Source organism: Mirounga angustirostris, unplaced genomic scaffold (assembly GCF_029215605.1).
Source record: "Mirounga angustirostris isolate CCGP_5_RB_7025 unplaced genomic scaffold, mMirAng1.0.hap1 SCAF_6, whole genome shotgun sequence".
NCBI lineage: Eukaryota > Metazoa > Chordata > Mammalia > Carnivora > Phocidae > Mirounga > Mirounga angustirostris.
Window position 1 is genome coordinate 121686596 of NW_026991714.1, and position 14319 is coordinate 121700914.

Genomic DNA, 14319 nt, shown 5'->3' on the forward strand with positions numbered 1-14319 from the left:
AGAGGCTTCGCTTTAGTGTCAAAGGTGTGACCCACGAGGCTTCACATTCCACAACAGGACCTGAGAAAAAGAAGAAAACTTTCCTTACCCTTAAAAACCACAGAAACGATGGGATCCGGTTTCCCAAATTTCGTTTTAGGGATATTGCTGGCAGATTCCACTATCACCCGAAGCATGGCTCTTCCTGGGCAGAAAGCAAGTTCCAGCCAACGGAGTTGAGCCGGGTCTGCGCTGGGGCTCCGGGCGCGCCGCACCGCAGGGGGAGGGCGTGGTGGTTGCGGAGGGGTGGGGGGGGCGGTGAAGAAGGCAGATTTCTCCAGTCCCGAGCGCAGGGGGAAAGGCAAATGGGTGGATCTCTGACGGATCCTGTACTGAAGGCTAAGTGTAAACTGACACCCCAACTCCCGAGGCCCCCGCCTGCGGCACCCGCTTAAGAATTGAGAAATGTGGAAGCGAAAAGGACCAAACCTCAACTAAAAATAATTATGTGCAACAAATGAAACCGAAGTGGGTTGGCGCTAATAAATGCGGCCAGGTCAGGAGACCACCAGGACACTGCTGCCTTTTAGCCAAAAATCGTGAAGCCGAATTGATTGGTTTTCAGCCTCCCCTTTTCATTCTTTTCTGAGCTTCATGGAGTTTTAAAACTTTAATTAGGTTTTTTTTTTTTTTTTTTTTACTTTTGCTGTTTCTTCTCTCATGCTGTTGAACACACCCACTCAGCAACCACTTATGTTTAAAAAAAAAGAAAATCGGTTCAAGGGTGCCTCCTGTTGGATGGCAGAGGAATAACTGAGTTTATTGCAAGTAAACCCAATCCAGAGGGTTTGCAAAATTGGGTGGATTGAGAGCTGATCTTTTGCCTTTCAAAAGGATTCAGCATAGGATTTCTTCAAAAATCCTTAAGAGATGACAGCTGGGCACTTAGGTGTTCCTGGTCCATCAAAAGCTGCTAACAATCTTCAATGGAAATGGAGAAATGGCTCTCCACTTTTTCAGAGCTAACCCCCAGCAGTGTCTTCCCTTCCTAAGGCTTTATTCAAGGGAAGGGGACCATCGCAATAGATATAGGGACCACTGCAATGAATTTTGTAGTGGAGGAGAGAGATTGGGCTCAACTCGGAGTAGAGCATGGGCAAGTGTGAATTTATAGTCAGTGAGGGGGCCAGTGGATGCAAAGTTACTAGGAAGAAACATGAGGGTTTGGGGGCGCCTGGGTGGCTCAGTTGGTTAAGCGACTGCCTTCAGCTCAGGTCACGATCCTGGAGTCCCAAGATCGAGTGCCGCATTGGGCTCCCTGCTCGGCGGGGAGTCTGCTTCTCCCTCTGACCCTCCTCCCTCTCGTGCTCTCTGTCTCTCGTTCTCTCTCTCTCAAATAAATAAATAAAATTAAAAAAAAAAAAGAAAGAAAGAAAAGAAACATCAGGGTTTGAAAAGGCGGTTTTGGTTAAACAGACCTAACAGGATTTTTGCTGAAGGTAGATCAGGATGACCAGACATCAGTTGGGTGATCGGGGAGGATGAGAAACCCCATCAGGTATCAAGAGTGATCAGATACGGAGGGTGGGGGGTTTTGGTTAAACAGACTTTTACTAGGAAGTGCACAGATGGGCCCAGGGGAAATGTTCAGAGGAGCCTGACTACAGAATCTCTGTGACCCTGAGGGTGTGTTAGGTGGTGTAGCCTGATGAGTAAGATCCCTAGAGGATGCCTGGGGTTAGTAGCCAGCCAGACCTGAGGATGGGTCCCTGCTTCACCATTTCTGAGCTATGTCACCTTACAAGTTTCTAACCACCACCCCCCCTTCTGTAGTTATCTAATCTGCGAGGTAAAGTTGTCGTAAGATGAAGGTCTTAGTGTGGGGCCTACGCACAGAGCATGCACTGAGGCACACACGTACACAGCCAGACGCTCATGATGGTATGTGATTTTGTAGCATTTCCTGTAATGCAAGTTGGCTTTAAATCAGGATCTCACTGTGTTCAGAAGAAAAGGCTAAAAACTTCGGGCAAAGGAGCACAGGGTTTCTTTCTACTTTTGAACACACACCCGAAAAGACCATTTGTAAGCAAACACTTCAAGTGCATTGAAAAAGCATGGAATTCTGTCTCCGCGAGCGTCTCAACTGCTTATATAAACAACCAGTGAACAATGCTATATACATTATTGACTAAAGAGACTGTATTAGACTAAATAGTCTATATTTTGGTGGAATATAAGCAAAATTATGTTTATTTTGTTTAGCTGATTTTTATTTCTTTTTTTTTCCTTCCCCCCATTTCTCCTTTTCACTGTGAAACATATTACAGAAAAATTCAAAGAACATAAATGTGACCATTTAACAAACTAACATCTAGGTCAGGATAGAGAACATTGCCAGCACTCCAGAAGCCCCTTGTTTATCCCATATGTCACATTGACCTTCTTCCCCCCGCCCCCCAGAGGTAACCACTCTCTTGATTTTTATGGTAATAATTTCTGTTCTTTATAATGTTTACCCCCTGGATTATGACCTTTATATGATAATATGAATTATTTTATATATTACAAATTTTGTATACAAACATATACAAACCTATGTATATAATACACACATACATATATTCATACAGAATGAATTCTTTGCTATATTATGACCTTTGTAGAAATGGAATCATATAGTATGAATTGTTTTGTGTTTTGGCTTCTTTCCTACAACATTACATTTTGAGATCCATCCGTGTAACTACTTTGTTTACTCTTTGCTATCTAGCATTTCATTGTGTGAGTGTACCGCATTTTATTAATCCACTCTACTTTTGATGGACATTGGATTATCCAGAGTTAGGGGCTATTACAAAGGGCTACTGTGAACATGCTTGTGCATATTTCCTGCTACAATGTTCATGAACACATTAAGGATCTAACCTATGAGTGGAATTGTTGTATCAAAGGGAGTATGCATTTCTACAGAATTAGTGGGTAATTCAAAAATCATTTTCCCCAGTGGTTGTACTAAAGTTTCATCAGCAGTGTGTGAGAACTCCTGCCCATATAGGTGGCAGTATTAGATTTTCCCATGTTTGCCCACCCAGTGAGCTTATAAATAGTATTTCACTGGAGTTTTAATTTGTGTTTTTCAGGTTACTCATGAGGTTGAATACCTTTTCATATTTACCTGTCCTAATTTGTGAAGTGCATGTTCAAATCTTTTGCCAATTTTCCTTTTTGAGTTCTCTGTGTTTTTCTTACAAATTTGCAGGAGTTATTTATGTACTTAATACTACTCCTTTGTGGGTTGTAGTTTAAATAAATTGAATTTATCAATATTTCCTTTATGATTAATATATTTTTCATATTAAGAAATCCTTTCCTACCCTGGGATCATGAAGCTATTCTTCAATATTACCTGCTGGAAGCATTTTGTTTCATCTTGCACATTTATTATTTTTTTAAGATTTATTTATTTATTTTGAGATAGAGATGGGGGAAGGGGAGGGGCAGAGGGAGAGAGAGAGAGAGACTCCTTAAGCAGACTCCGCCATGAGTGCAGAGCCCAATTTCATGACCCTGAGATCACGACCTGAGCCGAAACCAAGAGTCAGACACTTAACTGACTGCACCACCCAGACGCCCCTCATCGTGCACATTTAGATTTATATTCCACTTGTAATTGATTATGTGTCATGTTCAAGGTCAGAGGTCACATTTCACTTTTTTCAAATATGGATATTCAATTGCTCCAGTACCATTTATTGAAAAGTTTGTCCTTTCTCCAAACGTGGGTCATATATGAGATGTGTAGATGTGTGTGGGTCTGTTTCTATGTTTCTGGGGGATTGGGGGGGTCTGTGCTGGGGCTTCAGTGGAGAATAAGCCCAAGTTCTGACCTGGCGGAGCTCTACATCTAGTGGGGACCACAAGCCAGGTCTCACGTGTCTATCATTTACTGCTTTTGGCAGAGAAAAAGAAATAGAAGAGAGGAGAGTCTTAGCGAAAAATCTAGATGTGAGGAGCCAAGTAATAGGATTGGAAAAAGGGGTTAGTGGAAGAGAAATGAAGATAAATTCATAATATCTTATTCCAATTTCAGTTTTGCAGAATCTTAGGTATTACCTAACAGCAATTTTCAAACTGGCATGCACAGAGGGTCCATCGTTAAGATCTCTTTCCTGAAATACTTCTTTAAGAAGTATTTCAGTTGATAACTAAAAGGATTTTTAGAACAAAAATACTGTTTTTTGGTAGTTTAATTATAGGGTTTTGCATAGCAGTAGATGTTACTTTTAAATAACTTAATATATAGTGTATTTAAATTTTGTTTCTTTAAGAAAGCACCTGTTAGTGACTAAGTCTACATGGGGGGCAGGAGGGGACAAGGTATTTTATAACACTTGCCACCATTATATTGTCATTACAAGGCAACTGAGGAGCTAAACACAAAATAGGAATGAATCCGAACTTCTCCAACTCACTATGAACATATTCTAAAATAAACCTAGGAAAAAAAAAAAAAGAAAGACCAGGGAAAAGTGGAATCATGTTAAGCCTGTGCTCACTTTTATGTAAAACAACAATTTCTCATCAAAATGTTTGATAGACGAATGCTCCCAATTATCCTTCTGTAAGAGTCTTCATTCATTTATGGACATGGGCCTGTATCCAGCTAACAGCTAGTGGAAGTCTATTTGATGCCAAGCACAATGCTAACTACAAAGATGAATAAGCCACATGTCCTCTCTGCAAGAAGCTCACAGTTAATTATAGCCCATTCAGGTGCATGCAGTGATAGGAGGGAGACAGAGAAGACAGGTGTTTAACAGGGCAGGCGAGGGCAAGCAGGGTAGGCTCCTGGAGGGGGTGGATTGAGTGCAGAATTCCTTAACTTACAGTGAGGTTACATCTCAATAAACCCATCCTAAGTTGAAAATATTGTAAGTTGATATTTATATTTAATGCATTAAATATCATAAATGCATTTAATATACCTAACCTACCAGACATCACAGCTTAGCCTAGCCCACCTTAAACATGCTCAGAACACCTACATGAGCCTATAGTTGGGCAAAATCATTTAACACAAAATGTTGGCTCTCTCATGAAATGTATTGGGTATAGTACTGGAAGTGAAAAATAGAATGGTTATATGGGAGCAGAATGGTTGTAAGTTGTATGGGTTGCTGACCCTGGTGATGGTGTGGCTGACTGGGAGCTGTGGCTTGTTACGCCTGCCCAGCATCGTGAAAGAGGATAGTACCAGACAGCACCAGCCTGGGAAAGGATCACAATTTAAAATATGGTCTTTACTGAATGTATATCGCTTTTGTACCACCGTAAGATCAAAAAATTATTAAGTTGGGGATGTGTGTATTAATGGTTGAACTGACATATGTATGATCTGAAATAGAATTAAACAAATACACGTGGTGAGCATTAGAAACTTCAAGCCATTCAATGTTGGCGGAACATCACGTGTGAGGTGAAACGGTGGAGCAGTCAGCCTAAGCAGGCAGGCGGGCACTGCTCAGAGAGACTGGTTTGCTCTGTTAATAACAACTAACATCTAATGATTGCTCACTATGTGCCAGACGCTACCCTCAGCATTTTATTTTGTCTCATTCAATCCTTCCACTGCCCTATCCTATGGGGTAAATGCTATTTTATCATCCCCATTTTACAGATGAGGAAACTGAGGCTTAGTTTGGTTAAGCAGTGCCCAGGTTCTCACAGTGAGTGGAGCCAGGGTGTGAACACAGGCAGTCTGCCTCTGGACTCCATGTTCTTACCTCCTTATACCATGCCTCAGTGGCAGTGGGGACTTTACTAGAGATGCATTCTTCAGCAGGGAAACAAAATGATTGAATTACATACCAATACTCTGGATATAAATGAAACATTTTAATAACCCCACAGACTGAAAATTAATTTAAAAGGATCTAAAACAGGCTGAGCAGTCAGTGCCCAAGGAGCTGCTCTCTTCAAACAGAATGCACCATGAACTGAGAACCAACTCTTCTAAATGAAATTAGTCAGCAAGGGACAATCTGCCCAACCTGGCCCGGAAATGGCTTTCAAACGTGTTACTTACTGATAGGGCTGCTTTGATCTCAGCTAAATGCTAAGGGTGTCTCCCTATTTACTGATTTAGAATGCAGCCCTTCCTGGCTGACCATGCATGAACTCTTCTAACCCAGGAAAGAGCAGTGGGTCGACCCTGAGAAGGTGCTGGGTGCTAAAATGATGCTTTTTGTGCCTGTTAATAAATATTGATTACAAAAAGGAGGAGAGTAAAGAATTTGTCTATTTCTCCACAGTAGTGTAGGGCAGAGGACGTCCAGATCAGTTTGTTCATTTGTTCATTGGGCAAATACTTATTAACTTCCTAATTTGTTCAAGCACTGTGATGTTAAGCGCTGAGGACATACTGGTGAGCAAAATCAGACAAATTCCTCAAGGAGTTGCAGTCTAGTGAAGGAAAAGGACACTAATCAAAGAATCACTAACAGGGGCGCCTGGGTGGCTCAGTTGGTTAAGCAGCTGCCTTCAGCTCAGGACATGATCCCAGAGTCCTGGGATCAAGCCCCACATCTGGCCCTCTGCTCAGTGGGGAGACTGCTTCTCCCTCCCTCTGCCTGCTTGTGCTCTCTCTCTCTCTCTGCCAAATAAATAAATAAAATCTTAAAAAAAATAAAAATAAAAATTCCTTAAAGAAAAAGAATCACTAAGAACGTGCAATTATAACTATAGTGAATGCTTTGAAGAAGTAGGCTGTAAAGAGAGGAAATCCCCTTCTCTAGGAGGCAGGAAAGCCTTCCCTGAGGCAGTGAGGATTGAGCAGCGATCTGAAAGGGAAAAGAGGTAATAGTGGGAGCATAAAGATTGGGGACAGCCTGTAAAAAGGCCCTGAGGCAGGAAGAAGGCTGCCAGGTCAAGGAATCAAAGGTGTCCAGTGTGGCTGGTTTGAGACCAGACAGGGGAGGTCAGTCTAGCTCTGCTAAGCCTGAAAGAACAAATTGGGGATTTGCTGTTTTATGCCAAGAACAAAGGTGGGTCAATAAAATGTTGTCAGTGTTTGTGTTGGGGAATGTGTGACATGATTAGATCTGCATTATTCCAAAAAAAATCCCTACTGAAGGGAAATTGGATTGGAAGGAGGCAAGAGTTTACTTGGTCCTTCTCTTCCTGCATTTAAAGAACATTTATTGTGTGCATACTGACGCTGTCCAATAGGAATGTAACAGAAGCCACATTTATCATTTTGAATTTTCTAAAAGTCATAGTAAAGAAAGTAAAAAAAGTCATAGTGAGATTAATTTTAATATATTTTATTTTTCCCAATATATCTAAAATATTACCATCTCAGCATGTAATAATATAAAAAAAGTACTAGTGAAGTATTTTGAGTTTTTTTCATACTAAGTCTTTGAAATCTGCTGTGTATTTCACACAGGTCAATTTAGAAACAAAATTTTCATTAGAAATACATCTGTATTTAGATTTCATAAAACTTACACTTGAAAAAATAGGTTTGTGTAGCCAAGTTGTTCCAAACATATTTAAAGGTTTTCCAGTAACTGAATCCATGACCAGTTTTTAAATTAAAATTAAGTTAATATTAAACATTCAGTTCCTCGGTCAGAGTCGCCACATTTCAAGCACTCGACAGCCATATGTGGCTACATATTGGACAGAGCGGAAGGAGCTTTTCCATCACTGCAGAAAGTTGTATTGGAAAACAGAGATGTATCTGCTGGTGAGGCCCTGGGCATTCATCAGCATCCTTTTGGAAGACCTAATCTTTCAAAGTTGTTGATCATATTCATCTAGAACAGCCCCACTATTTCCTTTTATGAAGGCAGCCTTTTGGTACTGTTTTGGTTTCTCAAGAAGATTTTCCTACTGGGAGGACAATGAGCTAACCTGCTGAAATAAAGATCCAGTCGGCTTGGCTGTTACATTTTTGTTTGTATCCTTGCCCTAGGATCCCTCAGAGTAAGCTGTCAACATCAAAGTACTAGCACTTTTGTGAGGCCTTATGCAAACTACAACCCCTCACACTTCATGCCTGGCAGCACATATCTGCGAAGAGCAAACATTGATTTTTCAGGTCTAATAATGACAATTACAAAATTCAACAAGCCACAGGACCAATGAGCCTCCTGCTGGCTCTTCTTCCTCAGGGGTCCCCAGTCACAGAGGGAGTTCCCACCAGAAGAGAGGGACCTGGGAGCAGATGTGTAATTAAGGTGTCGGGGCCCAGCAGGCCCAGGCACCAGGCCCTCAGCTGCCAGTATGGTCTGCTGGGTACCAGTCCTCTTCAGAGAGTCCCCTCCAGCTCCCTCCCTTCTTTACTCCCCATTTGGCTCAAAACTAAGCAGGGTGATTTCTTTCTCTGTCACTAAGAATTTTTGCAAATTTCTACGGGAACTAATTTTGCCCTTGCTCTCAACTGTGGGCAATGCATAACATTCACACCCTCCCTTGTCTTTTGCCACGACTTCCTCCCACCCCAATCCCATCTGATACTTTAACATAACAGATGTGAAAGAGCCCAATTCTATTCACTTTTCCATCAGAAATGTGAGCCCCTTGGAAGGAGGGACCAAACGTTACCTTCCTGTGTTTTTAAAAAAAATTCTTTAAAATTCTCTACACAGCTTCTCATCCATTTTATGCAGTTAGTGGGTGTTTGTTGCTTCTTACGTAATAATGGCTAATGTCAGTTGAGCATTTACTAAATGGCAAGCACTTTACACAGATTCTCCCATTTAATTCTTATATCCATTCTATAGGGTAGATATTATTTGCACTGTTTTACAGATTAGGAAGCCCAGGCTCAGGGAGGTTAAATAACTTATTTAAGATCACACATCCAGTAAGAGGCAGTCAGGAGCTAAAAGCAGTCCTAATCTAGAGTTAACTGCTATGTGACACTGCTTTCCTGGGATGTTTTGCTACTGTATCCTCTTATAAAGTCTCTGGTGAGTTTACACTTGGTCTAAGAGAGAAAGTTTAGGCTCTGTCAAACACTCTTTGTGCCCTCTTCGTTTTAGCAATAAAGCCCCTAAAGTGGCTAAGCATGACCCAGACTTGACCTATAGACATCAAACCAGAGGGCAGCAATCTGGAGCAAACGCCTGCCTAGACTCCTCTAGGGCTCATCATCTACGAGTTCAGTCTTGGCGTGCCTATCAATTCTCCCACCTGCTACACTCCCCAGTACTCCACCCCTGACTTTTGGCAAGAGAAAGGTTCAGCCCAGTGGGAAGACAGGCTGTCCTCCCTTAGGGAATGCAGTTCTCCCATCCTATAACGCGCAAATCTGCTACCTAGAAGGGCAAATTATATCAAGGATACAGAACGAGTTAGTCCCAGTTCAGTTACTGGGTTTAGCTCACTGAACACAGTAATGTGCTTCATCCCCAAAGCAGACAAACACAAATCAGCTCCTTACAGGGAAACACCGAGCCTGAGGTCTGAGTCTTCAGAAACGCCCAGGGAAAGCCCCAGAATAGGACTGAGGACCCAGGAACAAGAGCTCCGTCCTGGGTTGCGCCTCTGCCCCCGCCCCCTCAGACCCACCTCCGTCTCGCCTCGCGTCCAGGTTCTAGGCCCCGCCCCCTTGGGGGCCACAGCCAATCGGGGAGCCGCGAGCCCGCCGCACGTACCGCGCCCCCCCGTCCTACCGGCCGCGCCCCCGCCGGCAGTGACGTGCCCCGCCCCGCAGCCGCGGGATTCAAACTCCCGGAAGCGGCGCCGGTGCCGCAGGGTGTGCCTGGGCCGGCGCGTCCGCCGGGCTTCGCCTCAGGTGCCGGCTGGTGGAGGCAAGGGCGGCCAGGGCCCGCAGCCCCGAGGCCAGATCGGACGGTGAGGGAGGCGGGATCGCGGGCCGACAAAGTCGGCTTGGACTCAATCTCTGCCCGCCCTGATATATGTCCCTTTTCCCTGGCGCTTACTTCGTGCCTGGCACCGGGTTGGGAGCCTCACGATCGTCGGCGTGTCGACCCTTCCTTTCAGCTTTGCGGTGGGTATTATCATCCTCCTCCTTCCCTTTTTTTTGGCGCGGAGAGGCCAAGTGACTTGGCCAGGGTCTTTGGTGAAACATCATTTTGCCCAAGCACGTTCATGTCTATTCTACAAACATCTTCATTTTAGAGGTGGGGGGAAAAAGTGCCTCATTTTGCAGATTTTCTTTGCCTCCCTGTTTGCCCACACAGCTCCTGTGTCAGGGTTTTTGTAAGATTTTTTAAAAAGATTTATTTATTTTGAGAGAGAGAGCCTACGCACAAGAGGGCGAAGGAGAGAGACTCTTAAGCAGCCGTGCCAGCATGGAGCGGACTTGGGGCTCCATCTCAGGACCCTGAAATCACCACCTGAGCTGAAACCACCCACTGTGCCACCCAGGCGCCCGTTTTTGTAAGATTTGCCTCCACTTGGGAACGACGTGGCCTGTAATCCATGCCTTGTGCGGGTTGTTGGATCGCAGTTTGCTTGGTCACCCCCTGTCCAGCATGTCTAAGATCACTTCAGCCAATCAGTACATACATATTGAGCAGCCGCTGTTAGGTGCTGTGAGGGATAAAAATAATTCAAGGTTCGGCCCCTGAAACAACTGTTGAACAAATTTAAAAAGCGGATGTAGGGTGGGAGTAAACAGTTGTGTCCTATGGCATGTTAGCTTATACAGAGGGAAGGCTTCCTGAAGAAGATGCAGTGGGTCAAAGTTTGAACAGTGTGAACCCTGTGAGTATCAGCCCGACTGGAATAGAAAAAACAGGGAAAGGTGGTTGGTGGGACTAAGTGGTGGGGAGCTGGAAGATCCCAGCAGGGTCTAGTCCAGAAGCTAGAAACAAAAGAGTCATTCATTGCAAGAGTTGTGTCCAGAGGCCAGGAAGAAATGTCCATCGGTTCCTTCCCGTTCTACTGACCTATATAGTTCCACCATTCTGAGTTTCAGTGATTTGGTTGAAAGCCGTTTTCTGTCTTATCAACCCATTATACCAAGTCAATAATGTGTTAGTAACAGAACCATATAGAGAAGAACTTCCTGTGGCAGCAGGTTCTCAAGATAGCATAACCTTGCCTTAGCCTTAATTGATTGACTAGTTATCTTAGTCTGTCACCTTGAACAGGCAAAAATCCAGGACTAACCTTTTGCTAGATGGTCTGTTCAACTCAGTTTACACAGCTCTAGTGTTTTCAGGCTCTCTGATTTCATACAGGATGATTCTAAAAGTTACTTTTACAGAGAGGCCTAGGTCTCCTCAATTTTTACTGGAATCACTTCTCACTACTTTTCATTTTCTATATAGTGTTAACTTTACAACTTGAGAACCTTTACAACTTAAGAATTTGTGTCTTTGTTATTTCTTGCCTCCTTTACTAGAGTGGAAGTTCCACTATGTAAGGGAACATTTCTTTCTTTTGTTTCTTTCTCTCTCTTTTTTTTATTTTTGCCCGTTTATACCCAACATCTGTTATTCTGCCTGGTAAATTAGATTTTCCAATATTTTTTGAATGCATGAATGGTCTCATATTCCTCTAAATTTCTCAGTCACCACCATTATTTTATCTTGGGATCCATAAGGTGGAAAAATGCTTTTTAATCTCCCTAATTAAAGCTACTTTTATTATATACGCAGTATGTTTCACTACAGATTTTGCTCCAGGAGTTAATACACACTTCTTCTAAACTGTTAACTAATACTGTTAGCAGGTTCTAAGCTTCTTGTTACTTAATTTGGCCTCTTATTCTTAATTCTTGAGTATTGTGCCTCTTTTTCCTGATCTTGGATTCTCCTCACTTTTGCTTACTGTACTCTCAGCTGACTATTTACATAGATTTGAACTAGATCTATCTTCTAATACAGGACATATCATTATGTCAGGTAATGACATTTCAGTGCCTATGTTCTCAGAATTATATATCATTTACCACTAGCTTTTTATTCCTGGGTAAAATATGTCTTTGTTATCTATTTCATTCAGCCTCCATTTAATGATTTAATCATTGATCCCTCTTTTTAAATGAAACTTTTTCATTGAAATATGATACACATACAGAATCCTGCACAAAACATAAGCATCCAAGTTGACATATTTTTTAAAATTTTTATTTTAGTACCAGGATGGTTAACATATGGTGTCATATTAGTTTCAGGTGTATAATATAGTGATTCAACAATTCTGTACATTACTCAGTGTGCGTCAAGATAAGTTGACATATTTTTAAAAGGTGAATTCTCCCCATGTATCTACCACCCAGATTAAAAAATAGATATTGATACCAGCAAGCCAGAAGCCTTTCCCAGTCCCTCTCCCATATCCCACTGGTTTGGCTATATCACTTCTATTGAGAGAGAAATGTTCTTCTATTTAGCAAATAGGTTATTAGACCTTTTCAAGCCTGAGACTTGACCTTTTAAACTTAGACTAATTAAGTATAATTGTATTTTTATTTTTTACAGTTTCAGAGATGTCTTCCAGAAGTCCCAAAGGTTTAATTAAAGGTAAATGGGGATCAAAGCCTAGTAACTCCAAATCAGAAACTGCATTAGAAAAATTTAGGGGTGAAATTGAAGCCTTAAAAACATCAGTGGATGAAATCACAAGCGGAAAAGGAAAGTTGACTGATAAAGACAGACACAGGCTTTTGGAGGTGAGTGACCTTAAAAACCTTTTTAAATTGTAATAAGCTGTACTGTAGGAGATGAGAAAGTATTTTCCCAATAGTGATATAATTTAGTTTTTCTGCTCATTCACTAAATTTAAAAAATCAAAATTAATTTCAAAGTGTTCAGTAGAGTTCAGATTTTAATGTGAGTGCTTAAAAATGCATTTTATCATATATATTGGCTGCTTTCCAAGTAATCTTTGTTTTCAGATTTTTTGAGGTAAAATCATTACATATATTGGCATTTTGCATTCTATTAAACTATATTTCAGATTCTCTGATTTACAGTTTGTTATGGCATAGTCAATAAAGCAGTTAGGAACTTATTAGATTTAAAAATTTAATCATTAGGGGCGCCTGGGTGGCTCAGTTGGTTAAGCGTCTGCCTTCAGCTCAGGTCATGATCCCAGGGTCCTGGGATCGAGCCCTGCATTGGGCTCCCTGCTCAGCGGGGAGCCTGCTTCTCCGTTGCCGCTCCCCCTGCTTGTGCTTTCTCTTTCTTTCTCTCTGTCAAATAAATAAATTAAATCTTTAAAAAAAAGTAATCATTAATTTAATTTAATTTATTTTGTAAAAGTTCTTTTATTGCTCATAGTTGGAAAATAAATGACCTGTATTGAATAGTATCATTGGATTCCTTTAAATTTTATTTTATAAGCACACTATAAAACTGAAAGATTTATTATTTTTTTAACAACACATATTGAGGTAAATACTTATTCAAGCATTGAGAAATGATCTATTACCAATTCTTAGACATAAAGATTATTTTGCAATCTGGTGATGGAATCTAATAGTTTCCCTGAGAGACCTCTTTCCAGTTCTTTCCACTTTTGACAAGCACTGGTTGTCAAAACTTTGTCTGCTTATAATCAATTAAAATTAAATTCCTCTAACTTCTACCCATTTGTTCTAATTGTACCTATTACAGCCGCATAGAATAAGTCTATTTTTTATCCATATGACAACTTTTCAGATATTTGAGGAAATCTTGCTTTCTCTTACTTTTCTGTAGACCAACCCCATACTCTTCAGCGTTTCTAGCTTCTTATCATCCTGGTTACTTTCCCAAACACTTTGTGATGGGTTCATATTCCTTCTGAATTATGCACCCAATATTGTGCACAATGGCAAACACGGGTTGAAATGGCACTATTATTTCCAGTAATCTGGATGCTGTACTTCCCAAAAGCCTAAAATTATATGGGCCTTTTTTTTAACTGTATCATACTACCACCTTATCTTAGGCTTGAGGCAACTAAAATCCCCTCATCATTTTCACAGGGTCATCTAACTCAGTCTCCCCATTTTATGTTTGAACAACTGCTTCTCCCTTCCACCCCCAAGCAAGCTTGTAGTTTTATGTTGTTTTTACCAGGTTAGCATGTAAAGTCATTCTGTTAACTTTTTATTGGCTCTCCAGAGGTGCTTTCTCCTTTATGTCAGCAGCAGCTTAACAAGCATGCCTTCTGTATGTTTTAAATCCTTGAAAATGTGAACACTCCTTTGAAGATCATCTTTTACATTTGATACCAAATCATTTATTAACAAAACAAGTTAATGAAGGCATTTTTATCCAGCTGTAACATTCTGTTCTTTTTAAGTTTATTGCTTCAAGTTCATTAATGAGCATGTATCTCTTGTAGGACTACTTTTAGCCTTTAAGA

At 41.3% G+C, this 14319-nt stretch overlaps 2 protein-coding genes across 6 annotated transcripts in view; one reads left to right on the forward strand and one right to left on the reverse strand.

Annotated features, from left to right (window-relative positions):
• Positions 1 to 303, reverse strand: part of MYOF (myoferlin) — a 153192-nt gene extending 152889 nt beyond the window's left edge. The window contains exon 1 of one of the 2 annotated variants that reach the window (XM_045878439.3): positions 89 to 303. In XM_045878439.3, the coding sequence (XP_045734395.1) occupies positions 89 to 176 (88 nt within the window). In that variant the 5' untranslated portion in view covers positions 177 to 303. The remainder of the gene's footprint in view (positions 1 to 88) is intronic. The other variant, XM_045878440.3, reaches the window with a different exon arrangement.
• The window catches only part of CEP55 (centrosomal protein 55), a 42869-nt gene that overhangs the window by 13959 nt on the left and 14591 nt on the right, over positions 1 to 14319 (forward strand). For 3 of the 4 annotated variants that reach the window (XM_064595032.1, XM_064595034.1, XM_064595033.1), the window contains one exon: positions 12447 to 12637. In XM_064595032.1, coding sequence (XP_064451102.1) covers positions 12447 to 12637 — 191 coding nt within the window. Of the gene's footprint in view, positions 1 to 9714; positions 10004 to 12446; positions 12638 to 14319 lie in introns of those variants that run through there. The other variant, XM_045878442.3, reaches the window with a different exon arrangement.